This window comes from Anabas testudineus, chromosome 22 (genome assembly GCF_900324465.2).
Source record: "Anabas testudineus chromosome 22, fAnaTes1.2, whole genome shotgun sequence".
NCBI classification, from domain to species: domain Eukaryota; kingdom Metazoa; phylum Chordata; class Actinopteri; order Anabantiformes; family Anabantidae; genus Anabas; species Anabas testudineus.
In genome coordinates this window covers 16,657,046-16,679,707 of record NC_046630.1, presented here as the reverse complement: position 1 = coordinate 16,679,707, position 22,662 = coordinate 16,657,046, and the positions used below count along the sequence as shown (strand labels likewise).

Genomic DNA, 22,662 nt, shown 5'->3' with positions numbered 1-22,662 from the left:
GTAATAAACCTGATTTGCGCGTGCGCTCTTCACATGTGGGTCACGCGAAACCGCATTACACACGCTTCATCCCTCCACCAATGAGGAGATGGGGAAAAACAACCTTAGCTTTGCGTTAAAGGGAAGAATCTGGCTGTGTGACGCTTGAAGCGCTTTGTCTTCGTTGTCTGGCGTAATTCTGTGAACTTATTCGAGAAGTTCATCTGGTACATTTCTTTGCAAACGTTGCGGTTGCGAGTTGCCGGGCGCTAACTTGTGGGATTAGTTTGCATGCAGCCCGTCAGCGGAGGCTCACTGCGGTGGGATGGGCTGTGAGGTGTTCAAGATGGCGGCGCCCTGTGGAGTGCAGCTACTCTAACAGGTAAACAGGCTCGATTATTTACATCAAATGGGTTTTTCTCACAGCAAATCTTAACGCATACGACTTGTGTTGCTAAACACGAGCTGCCGGGCTCGCTTTTCCGCGGACTGAACCCGGCTGACAGGCGAGATGAATCCCCGACCGAGTGTGAGTCGCTGCTCCCAGCTAACGTTAGCTCACGGCGGTGGGACTGACTTGTTTTTGGAAAGACCCAGGGATGGATTTAGTGGATGTCGACTCTTTAAACACTTCACCGTGATGTTATGTGCCCTTTCTTTCAACTTTGAACGGGCTACTCTGAGTGCCAGAGACGGGATTCTTGCATATTTCTTATGCTCGGGTAAAGTAGGTACAGCGAACCCTGCCCATTGTTCTCTGCGAGTTGTTTACGACAGACAGACAGCAGACAGTGGTCAGTCCCCACACAACAGCAGCTCTGCTGATCTCCAGCCTCACACCTCAGTCTGTCCGCACTTTGCATTACTTTCAGTAGACACAGTAGCAAAGCACACTGCCTTTATGGCTTTTTGTGTGTTTTATGTGTTTACCTGATGTTTTAATTGTGCATCTCGGTGACAGATTTCATGCATCTTCCTGCATCATGCTTCCTCGCTTTTGAGCTGTCAGCTACAATCAAAGTTGAATTCAGCATAACATTTTTCTACCCTACATTAATCATTAATTTCCCGTTGTCAGCATGTGTTCATTTGGCCTGTCACCTCCCAGGCCCTGCTGCCACCGTGGAGACAAAATGGATCACTAGTTTCACAGTTTGACCTCCTCGGTCTCATTGTACTGGACTCAGCTCCCTCACTGTCACCAGGTCTGTTTGTTACAACATTGTCTAATCTATGAAAATGCCAGCTTGTGCATAGGGGGCTTTAGTCGGGATTTTACAGATGGCTCCGTTACACACTGGTCAGACACTGAAAAGTCTATACAAGTGTTTATTTATTTGCAATAGTCATATTTTGTTTGTTGAACTATGTCATGCAAAGTTTTAAAGTCCCCTGCACATTGGCAGCAATGAAAGTTTGTAAATACAGATTCATTTACTTTTCATTTTTAACATAAATGTTAGTATGATAGCGAGTGTTTTTCTCTCTGCCTCACCCTTGTGTGTGCAAACCTTAATTTAATATAGCCTAATATGTCAAGAGGAGTCGTATGTCGGTATTTAATGTGGCCTTTTGACATTTGCCAAAATAAAATGCAGCTGGGCAACTTCTGATCTTAGTTGAGTGTGTTAAGGTGGTAACTAAGCTCCAGCCAGCTGTTGAGGTGAAGGAAGGTCAGTGGGTTTTCCAGTGAAGTGACAGGTGTCAGATTAATGCAGTCATTGTGTTTGTGCATTAGTTGAAGTTATTTTGAAGCCTAAAATATTTATTTGTAGGCTCATAACATGTTGATAGTAAAATTATCAGTTGACCAATGGGTGGATTGACAAAAATGTATTGCTAATGATGTCTTATTGCTCTTTTTGTCTGTTATCAAAACTAGGCTTTTTTACTCTGCCCCAAACCACAATAAGCCACATCAATATTCCTCTCTCCCTTTGTCTTCTTCAACAAGCCTGTATCTTTTAGGTCAGGGCACTTGGATTAATATAAATAATTTCTTAAAATCAACTGAGCAGGCCATTGGTCCCTTCTTGTCAAAACCGCTTCAAAATATTCACCCAGGAGAAGAGGAGGCTGCTGGTGAAAGCTCGTAAACAGCCAAATGCAATTTGCACCGTGTACATGGCGTGCTCAGTCTACATAAAGCGTCTTTGTGTCCTCTTGAACGTTCCCAATCTGCCTGAGATCACACTGAGTGTGTCTCATGTTTGTGCCTGACCTGTCCGTTCAAGAAGACGAAAACAGCCTCACTTGAACCTACTGTCTAAATCCAACAAGCCCACGACTGAGAAGTTAATTGATAACAGGAGGCGATTGTGCTGTGACTTTGTATATGAATCCACCACCAACAACATATTTGAGCATTTATTAGCTTGTTTTGATTTCTTATGAATGTGTGAAGCTCAGGCGGCTAATATTGGATAATATTGTAATGTTTCAGTCCAGATCGCAGTGGTTTTGACTGATGTACAACTTCAGGGAAGGGAATCAGATCATTAGTCATCTTGACTTAGCAATATTCTGCACTAATGATAGAGTTTGTAGCCTGTAAAAAAACAAACAAACAAACAAACAAACAAAAAACACAGGCAACCATAGTAGGATTCTAAAGGACTTCTAGCGTGTTGAGAGATGAGATTTCTGGTGCTGATTCATTACTCCTGTTAGAGAATAAGCTGTAGGGTGCAGTCATCCTGACCATAACAAAGTGTCCATCAGGATTATTTAAAATCTAGGCCTTTTTTCCAGATGGTTGATCTGCACTGTTCCATCCTTACCCTTGAAGGACTGACTCAGCGACTTGCCTAAATGTATCATATAGAATATAAATAGACTAATAACCTGAAGCACAATAAACACATTAGCAGCTGGGATTTTAATAGGCGGTCTTATTTATTTAGTTGCTAATCTGTTCTTAGAGTGTCTGAACTTCTCCTGATTAGTGCTGTACTGTATAACTGTGGTACTTTGGGTCCTGCTTTTCTTTGTAAGCCTGCGTATAGCTGAATTATAATAATCTCTTACGTTCCACCTAGTTCCATGAGGAGTTATTCTCAACCCATGTGATGAATCCGCCGCTGTGTCCATTAGCTAGTTGATAACTTTGTCTGCCGTTTCTGGGGTTGGGCCTATGCGCAGTGATTAATCATTTAGGTATGTCGTTTCAATTAGCAAACTTGTGGTGACAGTGTGCAGTTGCTCTTTGCCACATGTGTCAGTTAACCATGCGGTGTCAAACATACAGCTTGCAGTTATTGTCTTCAGTGGTGTTTCATTGAGGTTTTCTTCTTTAAAGTGGCTCTAAGCAGCGTTTGCATATATCTATCAAATTGCGATGTGACTGTTTGCTCATAATGATGTTAATATAGAGCTTTAGAAGCAGTGGCAGCTCACTGTTTAGCTGTCAGGACCACAACTTTATAAGTAATTGCTGTTCAACATCTCCTAGCTCCAATATATTTTCCTCAGTTTTAGTCACTATTGTTTGTAGTACGCCAAAATAATCCAACGCTGTAGTGAAGAAGCTCAACATAATACCACAGAAAGCCCACCACCAACTACACTAAACAACAGCACGGACACATGAATGAAGCTCTAAACTCGCTAGTGAAACATTTAGGAGCTTAAAAGCCAGGTATTTTTTGCAGAAGGTGGGAAATACTAAGACCAGAGCTTTAGCAGGATTTAAGGGGATGATTATTGCACTTAAGTTCATCTTATGGCTGGAAACATTCATCTAAATGATAATGTTGCTGTGTGATTCATGGATGTGCAGATATGTGCTTACAAGTTTGGCATGTAAACTGAAAGAGTGCTAATGTTTTGTGATATTTGTTTTTGTGGCCAGCTTTAACTTCTATTTATCCAGCGATGTTTAAAAGACGGGCTGTTTTTTAATTACCTCACCCTTCATGCATCTAACCACAAACCTGAAAACAGCCACAATCTTACTACCTCCACCGGATCAGTTGTTGTTAATGGCCTAAAACAAGTGCACCTTAGTCTTATTGGTAAAGTATAAAAAAAAAAAAGCTTTGATGAAAACAGTCCAGTTCTGCTGTCATTACCATTAACTCTAACATACAGTAATAGTCCTTAAGACAGAACAATGTATGAATTCTTAAAACCAAAGATGCAAATATAATGACTCATAGATGAGGTTAAAGTTAAATTAGGCTTAGTACGAAGCCTTTTTAGGGTTATTACATACAGTACATTGAATAATAGGTTCTTTGTGTCTGATATTGCAGATAGTTTTCTATTTGATAGTTATGACCTAATGGGCACTGAAGCAAGTTTCTCTGAATGAATGACACATTTTAAAGTCATTATATCACCTACAAATGTAGTTCATAGTCTTTTTCAGCAGTATTATGTTTTGATTTAGCCCATTAAACAGAATATTTTCTTTATATAAGCTTTAAAGAATTTCCTTTTGCACAAACCCTGCTCACCAGCACAGAGCTGAGATTGTCATGTGGCCACTAATCCTAGATCAGATCTCTGACTAATTCTGGGAAATGTTTATGATTTGGTCTTGGTGTGAACATAGAGGTGCCTGGAGACTGTATTGGTGGGTGGCCCCAGGAGTCCTCCAGGCAGCCAGGGACAGACACAGTGAGAGAGACTCTGCCTCCCCCTCCAGCACTGCCACCACTATGGCCAGGGAGCAACCTAATGTGGGGGACCTCCTCCCGCTCCTGGAGACCTCCGACCTCCACCAGCTAGAAGAGATCAGAGGCCTTATCAATGAGCAGCTCAGCACTGGTAGGACTGCTTAGCTTTTTTATGTCAGTATGGTTTAATCGTTTTTTACACACCTGTATAAACAGTTATGAGCTTAAGAAACTCCTTATTTGTCATAGTTCTCTTGGGGGGAATTTCCCAATTTTAATATGATTGCCTCTCTTTTCGTCCTGTTTTCCTTGAAGAGCGTGGGTCCATGCTGCTCAACGGGGTGGTGGACTACTTTTTGGAAACAAACTCTGCCCAGGCCATGCATATCCTGTCCTCAGTTAGAGAGCCACATGATAAGGTAAGAAAAGCCTCTGAACAGTCCTGCTCACACCAGGGTTTAAAACTCCGAAGGTGATATGGCCGTTTTATGGTGCTCGAGATTATTTCTGGTCTTCTATGATTCTGAGTTGCTTGTAATTTAAATTGCCCATGGCATCCTGACATTTGGGCGTCCATTGTAGAGGTCAGCATAGAATCACGGTGGTGATTTTTAGCCATCATGTCTCACCATGTGTAGGCACTACTAACCTCTAGATTAGGCTTTCTCTTCTCTTAATTGAATAGAAGGTACACCACCAGCCAGCCACCTTTTCTCAGCACTGCCTGTGATAAGTGTCTCCTGCCTCTCCCTCTCTCACAGCACCTTCTGGACAAGATGAATGAGTGCATGACCAAACAGGCCTGCCGACTGCCCACCCTCACCCTGCTTGGCCATGTAGTCCGCAAGCAGCCGTCCTGGATCCACAAGATCGCTCGATACCCTCTGCTGCTGTCGCTGCTCAAATGCCTAAAGGTATCGGCCCCGTTAAGACTCAGTAAACTAAGAAATCTCCCTGTCAAAACGCCGACAGGTGTGTAGATAGATGAGGATTAGAGGATTTCACCCAGCTGAATCTAGAATTTAACAGATTTTCGGCGAGTCTCGCTTAAAGATTATATGTTGTTACCATCCTGCAAGGCTTTGGCAGCACATTAAGCACATCACCTAACAGATACTTAAGTGAATATTTGTTTGGATTTATGTAATCTGTGCTAAACCTTGAAGCCATCTTTCAAGCCTCTGTGTAAAGCTATGATAGAAAAAGTGTTTACAGACTAAAGATTTAATATTGCTAAAAGTGTGTTGTTGACCTGTAACGAGCAGGTTTGATCCAGTATGTTATTGATTAGCTTTGGCAATCACTGCTCCTTAGAGAAACACTGTTCGTCTACTCGAACTGGATGGAGGTGAAGTTTACAATGTTACTGCTCAATTATTTGTTAATTAAATTCTTGATTTGATTAAGGTTTCAGTTACTTTAGCAGCTGAAAATTGAATCAAGTGTCTCCAGTGTTGCTGTGTTAGGTCATTGCTGTTCCCCAGGCAGTGAATGGATTTTCAGGTTGATGATTTGTCATATGTTGATAATTACCTGACTTAAGAGGCATTATCAGGCCAAATGTGCTACTCTGTTTTTGACCACTGAAACATTGAATTCCCATTAAGCTCAGCGTTTTGTATTTAAGGTTACTTAGAACAGGTTTGCATGCTAACACACATATACAATGATAAGGTGGTGATGTTGTCAGTTGGAAGATTTAAACTTTTTAGAGTCATCAGAAACTGTAACACTTATGTCTTCATGTGCTGGCAGACGGATGCGGACGTAGTGGTGCTGATAACTGGAGTGCTGGTGCTGATCACCCTGCTACCCATGATCCCTCAAGCTGGGAAGCAACACCTTTGGGAGTATTTTGACATTTTTGGCCGCTTGGCATCCTGGAACCTTAAGAATCCTGGTAGGAACACTCATGTTCAACATGTGTGTACATATACTTGCGAAAATGAAGGGTCGGTTTACCGACGCAGTGCTCCATGCTGATGTGTTTAACCATACAGCCACATGCTATAAAGAACATGGACACTGCATCTGAAACTATGTGTAATTTTACATCAGGATGCATTGGTAATGTAATGTGTTTGCAGTATTATTCATTAATTAAAGAGTGATCATACATAGTCTTCTGGTTAAACGTGCAGCCATCTAGATAGTTTCCTGTGAAAAGGAGAAAGTAGTTCAGAATTGTTTTGATGTATATGTAGGATATTGTTGATATTGCCTGGAATTCATGTTTGTGTTTCCTTTTGATATTTTTTTGCACCTTCAGGGCATGTTTCAGAGGTTTACCTAATCCACCTCCACGCCAGTGTTTATTCACTCTTTCACCGTCTCTACGGCATGTATCCGTGCAACTTTGTGTCCTACCTGCGATCACACTACAGCATGAAGGAGAACATGGAAACCTTTGAGGAGGTTGTGAAGGTGAGGATGTTATTACTGCTGCTGTGCGTCTTCTGCTCTGCAGTGGTTTTTGTAACAACAATTTCCCCAAGGGGATCAATAAAGTATTTTATTATCATTCATTAATTAAAACTTTGCTCCATCCTTCAGCCGATGCTGGAACATGTACGTATACACCCAGAACTGGTGACGGGGACAAAGGACCATGAACTTGACCCCACTAGGTAAGCGTTGTGCAATTCTGCCCAGCAAAGAAACAATTTAGAGTTAAGTTGTCTTTTCCAAGTCTACTGTATCACTTGATGCTACGCTTTGCTGTAGGTGGAAAAAGTATGAAATCCACGATATCGTGATCGAATGTGCCAAAGTGTCTCTAGACCCCAAGGAGGCCTCTTGTGAGGAGGGGTACGCCACCATGCCTGAGAACTTTTACCCCCAAATCCACCTACGGCCACAAGACTGCACTTCCAGCCCCTACGCAGACCTCCACAGCAGCTATGGTCAGCAAACATCTAATACTTGTGAAACTGAATACAGCATAAAAAAAACCTTTTCTTTATAGCATAATCATTGCTTGCATCGCTTGAACGAAAACCTGCTGCAGAGCAGAGTCACAGTTTTTTTAAATTATGTCAAACATATCTCTGGTGTACACTAATACAGTTGACTGAGATAAACCCTGCTCCCCAGTGCAAGTGAACCAGAGAATTGCAAATGGTTCAAATGAAAAGGTTTTTGGTTTATATATTTTTATCAGTTTATGATAGAGAAGATAAAACAGGAAATGACAGCAATTACACATGTGCTGTTATAAGAGGAAGTTGCTGACAGCAAACACATCAGTTTTCATAATACAGAATAGATTTTGGCTTATTTTATGTTGTACCAAGACCAAGGTGTATTAATGTACAAGTTTCTGTCTTTAGTTTTGAAAAATGCACAGATACTTAATTTATGTGTCATTTAATCAGAGCTTGAAGTTATGGGTTACATATATAGGTAAAGCATAACCAGCTTTTAACTGTGACAATGGTGTGGATAAAACCTGTCTATTGCAAATGTTATCTTTAATATTAATATTAGGAATGATGTTGAACATTTAATGGAAAGTATAATTGAAAAACTATGTATGGATAGAAAAACACACTTGAAGCTCTGTTTTTAACTAAAATGTCCTATGTTACATGTATTATATTATGGGAACCTTTGAGAAGCACTTTACTCTATTTTCTGAAATTTTTGGATTAACCCTTAATCTCTTAATGAGTGGCAGCATCTGCAATCAGTAATGAAACTATATTTCTCATGCTCAAATTGTGTTTTCTAACTGGTTCAAAGGACAAATACCAAGCAGTGGTGTAAAAAACAAAAAAACAAAAAACAAAGAAAGACCACAGAGGTGTAAGGTGGGTGCATCCATTCGAAGATTGATCAGACTGTTTGTCTTCTTGACAACAGGAAGCTCTTCTTCGACCCCATTCTCGACTCCGCGGCAGCCGCTACCCCCGCCCCTGTCCTTGCCCCCCTTCTCAGGGACACAGTCCTCTTACCGCAGCCCACAGACCTCGAGGCGCCAGGTAAGATCATCTATAATCCAGTCAAAAGCTGTCAGAATCTTGGTTTTAAAACACAGTAACTGATGATCAGAGGTTAATGCTAGAGCACTTCAACATTAGGCTTCTGTTTGCTCCTACCTGTTGTACACAGGGTCATGTTTACATGCTATACATCATATGTCGGAAGAAGTGTGTTGATTGCTTTTCTCCTGAACCCCTGTCAACACCCTTAATCAGAGTAAGGTTTTCAAGAAGCGGAGCGGAATTGGTGGATGGACAGGCCAAGCTTCAGGATTTACAGTACAAGCCCCCATCCTCGTCCTGTCACTTCTCTGTAGACATTTAGCAGGGCTGGTTGCCTTGGAGATATCTCCTTTTTATATTAAGAGGTGGGCAACACAAGGGAGGGGTTTGGGGTGTTTTTCTGCCCCCTGGGGTCTGTCTGAGGATTTGTGTCACACCCCCTTGGCCCAGACAGATGGAAAATTTGGAAAACATGCAAGACCTGCCAATTTAGAAAAAACAACAAACAACAACAAAACAAAGACATTTTTATCTTGGCTCAAGTTTGTGTTGTTGACTCCTAATTCTACTTTGAGTGCAGTAAAGACAGGAGCTCATTCAGCTGTACACCTGACCCCACAGCCCAGCAGAGGAGACGTGTGATTGAAAACACATCCACCTGCTCCTCTGTCATTACATTAATCAACACTCTGGTTATTAATATCAGTGAAGTTAGAAAGTGCAACTAAATACTTGAATCCCAACAAGCAACAACAGGGTAGAAAAGATGATGGGTGGATCAAAGTGAGGTCAGAGGTCAGGTATAATAACATATTGTAGGGAAAGTAGATCTTTGATGGCTCCTGCAAAGTCGGGTTGTCTCTCTGGAAAGAGTTTAGCCTAAATGTCAGCTACACTCTAAACATAAATTTTTTATGTGTGTACTTATTTTTATTATGTCAGCGAAGGTGGACTTGGTGTTACTAAGACAAAGCACAGGAAAAACAGGGGAAAGGAGCTAATGCAGTTCAAATGTTTCTAGTCCTAAACTAAGCTAAGCTCTAATTACATATTGTAATAAGAGCATTGTTTGCAGGTTTGTCAGATTTGGGATCATTTTGCTATCTGGTCTCTGTTTCTTTGCAGAACTCCACCTGTGAACTCAACTCTTCCTGCGGGGGGAAGGACCCTCTCTGGAGCCCCTCCTCGTTGTGTGGCATGGCCACGCCCCCTTCCTCTAGGGGCATGTCACCCAACTTAGAGCTCTCCCACAGTGCCTCACACCTTCCCAGCCGCTTCCCCTGCACATCAGGTCAGCACCATCGCCATCATAGCAGATTACAGCTCGGCTGTCAGCGTGTGGTAGTGCTTGTTACTTTCTACCTGAGTGACACTATGGAATTTATGTATTGTTTCTTGTTGTTTTGATCTGAGCAGGAGGAAAAGGAACGCCTGCATCCAGCACTCCAGCCACCTCTTCACCACCTCCCACCCTATCAGACGACTTCCCCATAATCTCCTTACCAGCCAGCACAGTCCAGTCCAGTCCACCAAGAAAGGTATGTTCTCTCAGTGCAAAGTTTATGATGGGTAGTTATCATTTGTGGATTTATTTATTTTTTATTTTTTGCGTGACCGAATTGCAAATTGCCAATGACTGTGATTGTTCCTCAGCAGTGCACTGTTTTTCTGAATGCCATGATAGCTTAATTGCTCAGGACCCTGTTACTCTTGTGGCTAAATTAAGCATGTTCAAACAAGCAGGTTATTGTGTGGTTTGTTTTGGTTGAAACAAATCCATAATCCTGCAAGTGTCTTTAAATTGTCCCCCAAACAAAGGAAAACCCTGACTTGTTATCTGAAACAAATTCGTAATATAGCTAGATCACAATAAATAATAATAATATAATAATAAAAATAACTCTGCGACTTTTCAGGATCGTCGACAAGGAGAAAGCAGTAAACCTGCATTGGTGAGACAGGAACCAGTGAAAGATCCAGAAAAGAGTACAGAAGTAACAACAAACAGAGGTTAGTCATGATGGGGCACTTCATATTCACATTGGGTGAGTTAGATGTGTTGGCATGTAACTCCGAGACTGGTAGCATTACAAAGGGAACAACCACCAGTTTAAATCAGTTATAATTAAATAACTTCAGTTGGGTCTTGTTTAGTAGCAACTGAGCGGACCAGTGAAGGCCTCTATTTGTGATACCAGATGATGAATTGTTGGTTCTGTGGTCTTATTCTCAATGACATATAGAATTGTATCCACCTTCCAAAAACTACACTATTTGCACTTCTCACATCTTTTGCTTTTGAAGACACGTTGCGTTGTTGTGATCCACACCTTTCCTTATCAGATGCAGGAACTGCTGAGAACATGTCCATGACTCTGACAGAACTGTCCGTCTTCATGAAGAAACAGGAGCTGGAGCTTCAGCTGAGAACAGAGAAAGAGCGGGAAGAGGGTGAGTGTGGACTTTGGGTTAGATCATAGAACTAGGTCCAGTTGTTTTGTGACTCGGTGTAGAAAACACAGATTGTATCTTCTTGAAGAAAATAATCTACCAAGACCAACATGTGCTGCACAAGGCAAACACAGAAAGAAAAGACAAACTGTCTAAATGATATTTTGATTTCTCTTTTAGCAGGTTGGAAGTCAGAAAAAAGCAGTAGTGAAAATGCTGTGTCACAATCATAAATGAGTTGGCAAACTGTTTTATTAAATGCCTGATTGCTCTTCATACATATAAATATATCTCAGAGCCTTTAAGTATTAAAATAAGTGCCATGGTTTGTTTTGACTGGACAAAAAGTTTTGAATCAGAAATTGTTATCCTGTAAAATGAACCTGAGCTCCTGGACTTTAACTAAATATATATTTATATATTTAAAATATATTTATAGCCCTGTGTATTATCTGTCCATTTAGGTTTAAATCTCATATGAGCCACTTGTAATAAAAATAAATACACCTACAGTGCTGTGAACCACTTCAGATGACAGCATCTGCTAAATGGTACACACTGTGTTGCTAAAGGTAGCTGCTTACACTTGAATGTTTTTTTCCTCTGTCGGGGGAAAAAGCAGAAGCCCAGGAAACTCTTTTTTTTTTTCTGTTTGGGACACCAGGTACATGGTATTTATGTTGTCTACAGAAATATTAAAGCACACACTGACATTCAGAACATACAAACGTGTTCAACTCCATCACAATCCTCCATGTTGTTTCTGCTGCAGCTGCCATCACAGAGGAGCTGCTGAAGCTCACTGAAGAGAAGCAGGAGCTGTCTGCTCTGAGGGGCTTTGACTCCCCTTTTTATCGCACCACTGAGACTCTGACTGGCAGCCAGGCACAAGACAAGACCCTCTCTTGCATGCAGCCTGGAGGCCCCATTCGGGACACGCACAACGTTGTGTCAACACCAGACAAAGCTGAGATCACTGCGAGTACAAGTGGTGCCGACAGTGAAAGAGGAGCGGGAGGAGCAGGAGGAGACAGCAGGAGTTCAGCCCACAGCCTCGAGCAGTCCTGGTCCTTCCAGTCAGGTTTCACCCCCATCGATCACCACCTGCACCGCAGCCCCTCCGCCCCAGACGACGAGGTGGGAAAGTTTGGGATGTTCTCTCCGAGCCCGTGCAGCAAGACCCCGGCCCCGGTGCCGTATGAGTCATTTTTCGACCTGGCTCTGCCCAGGGCAGCCTCGCTGTTTGTGGGGCAGAAGACTTTGGAAGCAGTGCGCAAGGCAGCGATGGAGAGGCTGTCTCAGCGGGAGGAGGGCTTGGAGGACGGGGAGGAAGAAGGGGTAGTGGCTGCTTCACCACTGGAGGTGCTGGATCGCCTTGTTCAGCAGGGGAGCGATGCCCACGATAAAGTTCTCAAGAAGTGAGTGTTCTGACTTTGACTTGGCTTCAAACTTATGTTTGTTTAATTACAACCTTGACCAAGGGATTTCTGTTTCTAGTCCCATATTTTTGGCTGTTAGTTTGGTGTTTGCACAGATACAATAATGGATATACAGAGCTAACGTTTACACACTATATGTTTACCTCAAGCACCAATCAAAAGATTGGAACTCCTCGATAATGAGACATATAACATGAACATAAAACACATAGGTGTGGGTAATAGGTATAGATATGTGACAGTAACTACTGTATAACAACAATTAACTAATTAGGATTAATACATATTAAAACCAAAACATTAAACATTAACAGGTTACAGGGATTTTTCAATGACAACATAGACAACAGCAATTTAATGTGAGATTACACAATACGTAATAGTATTAATAAATTAAAAATAAATGACAATTAGCTTATATTTTATATTTTTTTCTAAATCAATTTTGCAGTTGAAGGTTGTTTGACATGTAAATGATGACACTTCACGTGTATATGTGAGGACTGAATGTGTGTGTTTTATCCAGGTTGTTTTTTTTAAATGTAGTATAGTCTGGTTTTATAGAATGATTTAGGAGTAGATTAAGAGTCGAGCATTCCACAGGGATCTTTTTATAAACTATTTCTTTCTGTTGTTTTACAGATTACCTTTGCCAAGTAAGTCAGCTGACTGGACACACTTTGGAGGTAAAGCACTCAGAGCACAGCACAGCACTCCCATACCCTGACAAAAGAAGCCATTATAAAGACTGCAGACAGAGCGTTATTTAGGCATGACTAGTGATTCATCAAGTCTCCGAGATGTGAACAGCATGTTACTAAGCTGGACATTGGATATGTTCAGCTGAGGTGTATCAAAATACACAAGGTTCCCACTGTCATGCAGAACCTCATAAATTCGAAAGTTGCCTGTTCAGAGGCTTCTTCTGCTTTTATTTACCTCCCTTTGTGCACTCGGTCGACCTGAATCTAATTTTCTCCAGCGACTTGGGACTGAATAATCTCCCCTGGTTGATAAGAGTCATGTAATTTTGATTACATCTCAAACAAAACTTCACACAACTCTTGTGGTCTCCTGACGTCAACTCCCAATAACTGTTGACATCCTGGATCAAATTCTTGAGAATCTTTCTTTAAATGAACCCTGTTTTCCTTTCCTCCATTCTGTACATGATTTTTATCCAGAGTTGTATTTGACAAATATGTATTTTCATTTTTTAAATATTTAATGAATGATAAATTGTATGTTTTCATTTTTAGCTGAAGGAGTTATTAATACCAGAGCACCTCCATACGGTCAAGATACAGTCAGATACAGTACCACTGTGCAGCTGTGTCATAGCCTACAGAGAGCTGAATTTGTAGCTTCTTCCAGTGAGGTTATGTTTTCCATTCTGTGCCCCTAGCTGCCCCCTCATCTGTCTTTTTTTTTTTAACACAAACTTTTGCTCGAACATAATTGAAAAATATCTTCCAAATTTATCCCGTGACTTGTTTGTCATGTTTTTAAAAATGCAGAATCTGATCTGAACACTTCAGTACAACCACATTAAAGCTTTGTACTTCTCACAGCATTATGTGGACTATGCTTAAATAATAATCTCATATCTAGTAGTGTGTACAGTAAATGTTTTGTGCCCATGTTAATTATACTGTTATTACCATGACCTCCCCAGGCTCTGCTCCACTGGACGAACTTCACACGCTGCGCAGCCAGCTGCTCCTGCTGCATAACCAGCTGCTGTACGAGCGGTACAAGAGGGAGCAGCACGCCGTCCGCAACCGGCGCCTCCTCCGACGCATCATCAATGCCACTGCACTGGAAGAGCAGAACAATGCTATGGTATGTTTGCATGTGCAATTTAGGACAAAGATACAGAAACGGGCTTTTTCTAATATTTTTATTGTGACAAAGCACAATTAGGTCTTTTCTTTAACTGGCTCACATCAGAGAGAGATCCCTCAGTGATCTGTGTCGCCTGTTTGCTTTTAGAACAATATTGAGAAACATGTTGCAATTTCTTTAGATGTATCTTTTACTAAGGCATTTTAAAACTCTTCTATAACTTTATATTTACATATAAAAAAAGACTAAATTAGTTAATAGTAGTTTGATTTAGGTTTCCAAAAAGTATGTTTGTACAGGAATTAACTGAAAGAAATTTTAACTACTGAGTACATATATTTGTGTGTGTGTGTGTGTGTGTGTGTGTGTGTGTGTGTGTGTGTGTGTGTGTGTGTGTGTGTGTGTGTGTGTGTGTGTGTGTGTGTGTGTGTGTGTGTGTTTGTTTGTTTGTTTATGTATCTGATAGGAAAAGGACAGAAATATCTACACATTTATAATCTTCTGTACATTTCTGCTTGCGGCCCTGCATGTGTTTGCATTCATGCAGAAAGACCAGCTGAACCTGCAGAGTGTGGACATCTTGTCTCTGAGGGAGAGTCTGCAAGTGGAGCAGCAGCGGTACAGGCAGCTGTGGGATGACCGGGAGACAGTGGTGACCAGGCTGCACAGCCAGATTAGACAATTGCAGCAGAGCCGAGATGACTACTACACCAAGAACCAGGAGCTCCAGGTACACACACTTTACTGATGGAGAAATCTGCAGAGGTCATTGTATACATGTTTACAATAATATTTCAGTCACAGTGCAGTGATGATAATGTATCCCAAATATATCTGACAAATGTAGCTAGCAATTTCAGATCAAAATGTGTTTTGTGTCTCTAGATTAAGTTGCAGGAGTGCCAGAAAAGGATGGATGAACTGGAGGCAGAGCTTCAGAGGGCCAACAACAAAGTCTGCCACACTGGTCACTTACTCAACCAGATGACCATCAAAGTAAATAACATTTTAGTCACTGTATATCACACAATATCTTAATATTGTTATTATTATTATTACTAATGGTTTCTGGTTGGTGACGGAAAACTACTGCACGGTTCTAGCTTGGGTCCTTTGCAGTTCTGGTTATATGTCAAATATCTGCCTGAAAGTTGTAAACAGATTTAGTGCCAAATAAACGCAGATGACACAGTCATTTATTTAACAGCAAAAATTCCTCATCAGCATGCAGAACTGTTAACTAGGCAGCTGTCTGCTGAAAAACTGTATAAAATCAGGGACACGCAATCATTTTTAGAGCACAATCTTGATTCTGACCCCTAAATGATCTCATCTTTGCCTGGCAGTGATTCTGTTTCTGTAACAGCAGGGAAATCTATTGCATGAAGTTTATCAAGAAGAAAAATCTTTATCTCAGCTATGAGTTTAAGAAAAATCACATTTTACCTAGAATTGTGCTGCCACATGTAAATACACTTGTCAAATTATATATACACCGTATTTTGTATATTTTAGTACCTTTGACCTGATAATTAACATTTTTGTCACGATTTGCAGGTGATGACTGTAAAATCAAATCATGTGGGGAAAGATATTATTTTGTCTGTCTGTCTATATTAACGTCTGTCTAGATGATGAGATGTGCATGCCTCCTAATAAAGGCATATGTGCACTACTCGCACAGCATTTTCTACCAAAGACTTATTCCTATGATAAATCAGAGGTTGTTTGCTCAGTGCCCTTGACGCTCAGCTTAAATCTACATTTGACTGGGAAGGACAGCGAGCAGGCTGGCAGACAACCGTTGGGTCAGACTCAGAGAGTTACAACAGCACATGGCCCCGTCCTCGTCCTGCCACTGCTTTGTAGACAGCAGACTGTCCCAGGGCTCAGTTGCCTTGGAGATGTTGTCTCCCACTCTTTATTTTTGGGTCAGCGACACAGGGGGTTTGGTTGTTTTTCTGCCTCCTGGGGTTTGTCTGAGGTCTACTTCCCTCCTCTGACCCAGACTGAACCAAAATCCTGACAAATGAAAGAGCCATCTACAGAGTTGTGATACTTGCACACAATGTATTCACTGAAAATACAGTATGACGTTTTGGCCTGGCTATTGATGTATATGGTAGGATTATATTCACAGAATGACTGTTAAACATAACAACAAAACAAAATTACCTTCTTAGACATGCATATCGATATATTTGCATCACTGTTTTCTGGTGCTCTGTTGAGTCTTTGTTAGATTCAGTGGGATCATTAATGACTAATTCTGCAGCGCTTATTGTTGATGTATCACCAGATATTTCTGGACAGGCTTGGTTTGTAGCGTAATTGCTGTTTTGCCCTCTGTCGTCATTGTTTGTCTCTTGTGTCCTTCAGCTGAGCAACAGTGAAAGCACCCAGCAGCAGATGAGCTTCCTGAACAAGCAGCTGCTGCTCCTCGGGGAGGCACATAAGCTGTCCATGCAGGAGTTACACCATGCAGGAGCTGATAATACAAAGGTACAATAGGAGGAAGTGTGTGTGACAGATGCAGAAAACTCCAGAGACGACGTACTGAGGTGAAAAAAGGGACACTAATTGGGTTTGTTGGGCATCAACTGTCCTACTGAAGCTTTCTCGCCGCAACATCAGTACTGGAATAAAAAATCATTGGCAGCAAGTTTTTTTTTTTTTCTTTTTTTTTTTTTTTAAGTGTGAGGATGGTTTTAATTGGTGAAGAATAATAAGTGTTTCAGTCTTCATTATTTGTAAAGACTATAATAAAATAGATTTTTATACACTTCTACCCTCAGCAGTGTCTTGCAGATTCATACGTTACTCTTCAGAAATCCAAATATACCATATTTGGACAAAGGAATAGTTTGATGATGTGACATTGTCTTGATTCGTCATTTTCTAACATTTTAAAGAAACAAATGAAAAGTTAATTTTAAAATATTATTACATATCTATTGCCATTAAAAACACTGTTTAATTGTGGCTCTGCTTTTAGAATATCACATTTAATGATTCTCTTGTCATGTAGTTTTTTCTTTTTCAGCTTATTCTTTTATGTTGTTTCCATTTTCCAAGTAAATAACTTGACTTGAAAAAGCTTTGCTTTAGACACATCATAGTGTGCTACGATCAAGACAGCTGCTTCTCAACTCTTCTGTGTTTTATAATGGATCTGTATTAACAACAGTTAACTCAGCTGAACTGAAATGTACGTCTGGATGCATTTACATGCTCCCTCTAATATGATCATTTCATCTGGCAGATTTGTTGAAGCTGAGCTGCCTTCTGGTACCAATATACAGTAGTTTTTCCACATATGAAAACTCAGCTTATGCTTGGATAATATTTTTTCTTTTCACTATAGATAAGTTTAAAAAAAAAAAAAAGAGTTTTGGATGTTCACAAAGACGAGACAGAAATCTGTGTTTTGTCCTGTTATCTTCAGAGTCCAACTGTGCACTGCTTCATCTGTCTTTTACACTCTTCGTCTTGTATTTGATGTATTTCTTGTTTTTTTCCCTCATGTGCTTTGTTATACTCTGTACAACAACCCAACAAACCAGGAGGCCCAGATGCTGCAGGTATCTTATAGGAAAGAGGTGGAGACGCTGAGGCAGAGCCTACTTGTTCAGGGTCAGAAACTGGAGGCAGCACAGCAGAGAGTCACTGAGCTGGAGACGCACCTCTCCAAGAAGGAGCATCTTATTGCTGAGCAGAAGAAGTTCCTGGAGGATGTAAAATGTCAAGCAAAGTGAGTATTTCAACTTTTAAGCCTTCAAAAAAAGAGATGCTTAGTCTAACTGTCTAGTTTAAACTGCCAATTATGAACCCATAAGTACCTTAATGTCTTGGTGACACAGATGTTTTTGTGTCTCAGAATCAGAACAGCAGCAATAAGTCAGTAGCAGTAGCAGTAGTAGAAGTAAGGCAGGCAAATCATATTTAGTTTGTAGTGAGCAGCAGGTAAAAAGTCCCTGTAAAAACCTTGTGGAAGTCAGTCACCCAAATCTGTGCCAGTGTGTCTGTTTCTTTTATTTGTGTCATTGTGTTGTCTCTCTTTGTCTTTTTCCTTGTTGCTGTCTTGTCTGTCTGTTTAGGGCGGAGCTGCAGGCGTCAGACAGCAGGTATCAGGCTCAGAGGAGAATCGCTCAGCTGCTGCAGACTGAGCTCCTGCAGCTCTACAGCAGGGTGGAAATGGAGGCTCCAGCCAGCGCCGTTGTCAGCTCACTGCCACCAGGTGGCAGAGCCGACCCACACACTTCTTCTGACTCCAGGTCAGACTTTGAACACACTCTTAAATATTCTTATATTAGCGTGTTGTTTCTGTAGCTAATGTTCTGTTTGTCACAAAGAACATAAATGCAGTATGGCTTACTGTATACAGTAATGTAAAGCATGCCTCTCGTTTATAAAGATACTTGGCACCATCTAATTGATTGAATGAAGGTATTTCTTGAATGAATATATTTCTTAACATGTCACGATTGTGTCCACCACAGTGGCATGGTACCAGATGGACCAAATAAAGCCCATACTAATGAGGAGGTGGACAGCAGACCACCACACGACTCTCCTCGGGGCAACGGCAGCACTTTATCGCCAGTTCAAACAAAGGCGAGCACCTCTTCCAAGTCTACAGCCAACTCCATCAATGGCAGCCAGGACCTGGCCCCACCCCTGCTGGTGGAGCCCTCCCTGTCATGTCCCCATGCCAATCCACTCGCACCTCTACCCCCCTCTGATGCGCCGCTTACTGTGGGCTCCTACCCCAGTGCCAAGAGCTTCCTGGGCATGAGGGCACGTGAGCTGTTCCGCAACAAGAGTGAGAGCCAGTGTGACGAGGAGCAACCTCTGCCCCACCTGGCCGGCCTTGCCCACGTACTGAAAACTGAGCTTTGTGTGGAGCCACCTTGCACAGGTTATATGGTCCCAGTTGACCTTGCACCTTCCCCTATCCCAACTCCGTCCCCCGCCCCAGCTGCCACCCCTGCTTCTCTCACTGTGCGCACCAAGGAGCCCCCATCTGAACCCAAGCAGCGGGCGTCCAGCCAGGAAAGTCCCCACAGAAAGGCCGGGGCGGGGTTGGGTGCAGGGCGGGCCCAGAAGGGGGCAGGTCGCCCCCGGCAGCAGCAGCTAAAGATCATGGACTATAATGAAACACATCATGAGCACAGTTAGAGACACTGAACTGAGCCGGGACGCAGGGCGGGTGATGAGAGACTGAAGTTTAACAATAGAGAAGAGCTACAAATCAGCAAAAGAGTAACATGTCAGCAACTCTTTGGAATTCAGTGTTATTTGTTCCATTTCTCTGAGTGGACAACAGGATTTGCCCCCTTACACGGATTTATTCCCCTGCAGAATTCTAACAATGATGAGTTACTGGTAAACATGCTTGACTTAGGAATTTATTTATGAGACAAAGATATGCCACAACGACAAAATGAGATCAAGCTTAGCTATAAGTTACCTGTGACACCGTTAGCCTGAGGTTTCATAGATCAGAAAGTGTGGATTAGCCATAGTAATGGCAGCACTACAAAAGATAAATTCACCTCCATTGTATGGATGTGGAGACAGACACCTAAGTTATTATTTGCTGGTGTGAACTGACCCTTTTTAAAATCACCTATGATCAAAATAAGTCATAAGATATTTAATTCAGTTTCAGAGCGATGGAAGTGATGACTTTTTTTTTTTTTTTTTTTTTTTGCCTGTCCAGAAAAACCTTGGAGAGAGACCAGTTCAACTAAATTAGAAGACTCCATATAGTTCCACACAAATTTCATTGTGTTTTTGTCCAAAATAAGCTAGAAGGAGAATGTGTTTTGTTTGATGATGAAAGTGTATGAAATTTAGAACCTGAAACGAATTTTATGCATTTTTATAAATTCCACATACTGTTGTAGCTTTATTTGTATTTTATTTATTCCAGTATGAAAGGAGCTCACAAGTACATTTCCTAAATTAGAACCACACAAGCCCAAGCTCAAAACTTTCTTTTATTAAAGACAACCAGCTGATTGTTTTGGAAGTGCCATTAAAACATGTGTTCTGGCTGAATTCAGACGGCTCTAAATAGAAATGTTTCCCGAGTTGCGTTCAGCTGTGATGTACAGTGTGGGAAACCGAAAATGTCTCGTCTTATAGGTTTTCCTTCTCCAAGTCTGATAAACATTTCTTAGTATTAGAAGTAAACTCCGGTTTTGAAAGTCGCCTAAAATCCTGTTGTCCACCGGGAACCCCTGCTGTCATTTCCTTCTGCCTCGCTATCTAAAGCATGTTCAACAATCCACTTTAAATGCCAACTGTAGTAACTACAGCAAACCAAGACAGAAGGTACAATCAGCACAAACTGAAGAAACCAGGACTTTGACCGGAGCTGGATAATCTGGGACAAAATGGCAAAAATGAAGTTCTTAAAGCAGTGGCTTGTGTTTAACTGTGAACAATAAAGATCGTCTTCAATGTTTTGCACTACAATTCATGACTTTTTTCTGCCTTTTTTTTTTTTTTTTTGCACAGTAATTCCTCCATGCAGTTTGTACTTGGAAAGAAAATGTTTAGTCACTGAGATCAGTGAGGGTGAGGACATCTTCAAAAGTTAGTTCATCCTTGAAATGTGACACACAGCCTGGTCAGAGCGACATGTTGACTAATAGAAAACTAAAGGAACAGTTCAACGTTTTGCAGCCAAGAGTCAGATTGACAACACTCCTATCTACAGCTTGTGGCTTCATCTGTGTTATGTACCAGGCTCGGTGGCTTCCTTTTCGTTTTACCTTTTTATTTTTACTTTGTTAATAGAGCAAGGCTTTCGATTCGTACATGTCATGGTAATCGTTCATTTATTTATTTAGTCTAAGCTAGAAGAAGCTAAGCTAACTGTAGCCTAGCAGCTGGACCTTGTTGTTTGGCTAATTGACAGCGGTTTGAATCGTCGGCACTAACTTTCAGGTGAAACCAGCGATATTAAACTTTTAAAGTGTCTTTAAATATCTTAAATAATACAGAGACGAGTGGGAGTCTATAATTGCATTACATTAGTTTTTCAAACCTACATTACATCACGTTAACTAAACGTGACGTTTTGCTAACATCAACTAGCAAAGTTGGTTCCTGCAGAAACATTTTCAGACAGAAACCAAAGAATAAATAAATAAAACTCAGAAATCTCTTGCATTTATGCATGAAAACTTGTTTGTGTGTGTAATCTGAAGTAACGTTAAAACGGCATTTAACTACTAGCTTGATAGATAATTGTATTAACATTATTTAGCTACATGTTAGGCCACAAAAAGCTGTTGTGCTTCTGTTTTATTCTCCAATATATAATCTTTTAACCTAAGGTGCCTGTTTGCAGCTCATATTTTCTTTTTAAACATGAGGTTTTGTCACTTGTGTCCTTGTTTGTTGTCCTGTTTCCACCAGAGGACACTGTTGCTCCAGGAACCAGCAGCAGACTCTGCAGCCTGCTGGGATCAACAGGTAACAGGTGTCACATGTTGGTCACTGGAGCTAATTCAGATGCTGTAAATATTAATAGAAGATAGGAGTAATTATTATAATGTCATGGAGGGTTGTTATGTGTTTATTCAATCAGTCTTTGGATTTTTTTAAAATGGAATATTTCAGTTTACTTGATGTTGCGCTGTTAAAAATGTTAAAATACCAGAAACAGCTTCTTCAAAGACTGTAGACAAAAAATATCACAGACGCCTTAAAAGCTCATCATCACTGACATATGATTAAACCTGTCCTAATATTTCATCCATTTATTTATTTGAATACTCAATCAAATATATAGGCATAATAGAAAACAAACTTGGGAAACCGTAGAGTTTTGTACTATTTTTTTTTTTTCATCATCTTGACTGTATTTTGTGTGCGTGTTCGTACTGTATGTGTTTATTTTAGCAGCTCCTAATTCCCTGGGCTTGGCTGCTAACTCTCATCTTGCTACCGGGACTGATTTTTTTTGTGAGTATAACCGACCAAGTATGATTAGTTTATCAAACGCTTGCATATGTATTTCATGAGAGAGGGTCCAAAAAAAAAAAAAAAAAAGTGGTATGATTAATTTACCAGCATTCCGCAGGGTCAAGGAAATTGATGCAGGATAATTGGGCACATAGGGAATCCTTGGCAATTTGTGCTTTCAGACTGTACTTGAGAAATTAGATGTCAGTGCAAATGTGAAATTGCTCCTCAATGTTCTCAAAGATTCCATGAAAATTTAAATATAAATCGTAAGTATTTCCAGCAAAGGGATTCTTTCCTTTTTTGTGTGCCAACTTGAAATGAAGCCCTGTGAAAATGATCTGAACGAAGTGAAAGTGTATGACG

General features: G+C 41.0%; 1 protein-coding gene and 1 long non-coding RNA gene across 2 annotated transcripts; both read left to right on the top strand.

Annotated features, from left to right (window-relative positions):
* Window positions 1–153: 153 nt before the first annotated feature.
* On the top strand, window positions 154–20,799 carry tsc1b (TSC complex subunit 1b). Its single transcript, XM_026339826.1, has 22 exons — window positions 154–361; window positions 4,535–4,749; window positions 4,914–5,017; window positions 5,360–5,512; window positions 6,354–6,498; window positions 6,868–7,022; window positions 7,152–7,225; window positions 7,323–7,501; window positions 8,460–8,578; window positions 9,707–9,872; window positions 9,998–10,119; window positions 10,498–10,591; window positions 10,925–11,032; window positions 11,805–12,450; window positions 13,114–13,157; window positions 14,147–14,313; window positions 14,864–15,046; window positions 15,202–15,312; window positions 16,696–16,818; window positions 17,880–18,067; window positions 18,414–18,590; window positions 18,816–20,799. Exons 2-22 carry the CDS (start codon window positions 4,641–4,643, stop codon window positions 19,492–19,494), a joined length of 3,846 nt encoding a protein of 1,281 aa, XP_026195611.1. The 5' UTR covers window positions 154–361; window positions 4,535–4,640; the 3' UTR covers window positions 19,495–20,799.
* A 160-nt stretch (window positions 20,800–20,959) lies between these two features.
* On the top strand, window positions 20,960–22,354 carry LOC113148574. The gene is made up of 3 exons (XR_003297446.1): window positions 20,960–21,273; window positions 21,748–21,804; window positions 22,234–22,354. It is a non-coding gene; the product is annotated as an uncharacterized LOC113148574 (long non-coding RNA).
* The last annotated feature ends 308 nt before the right edge of the window (window positions 22,355–22,662 follow it).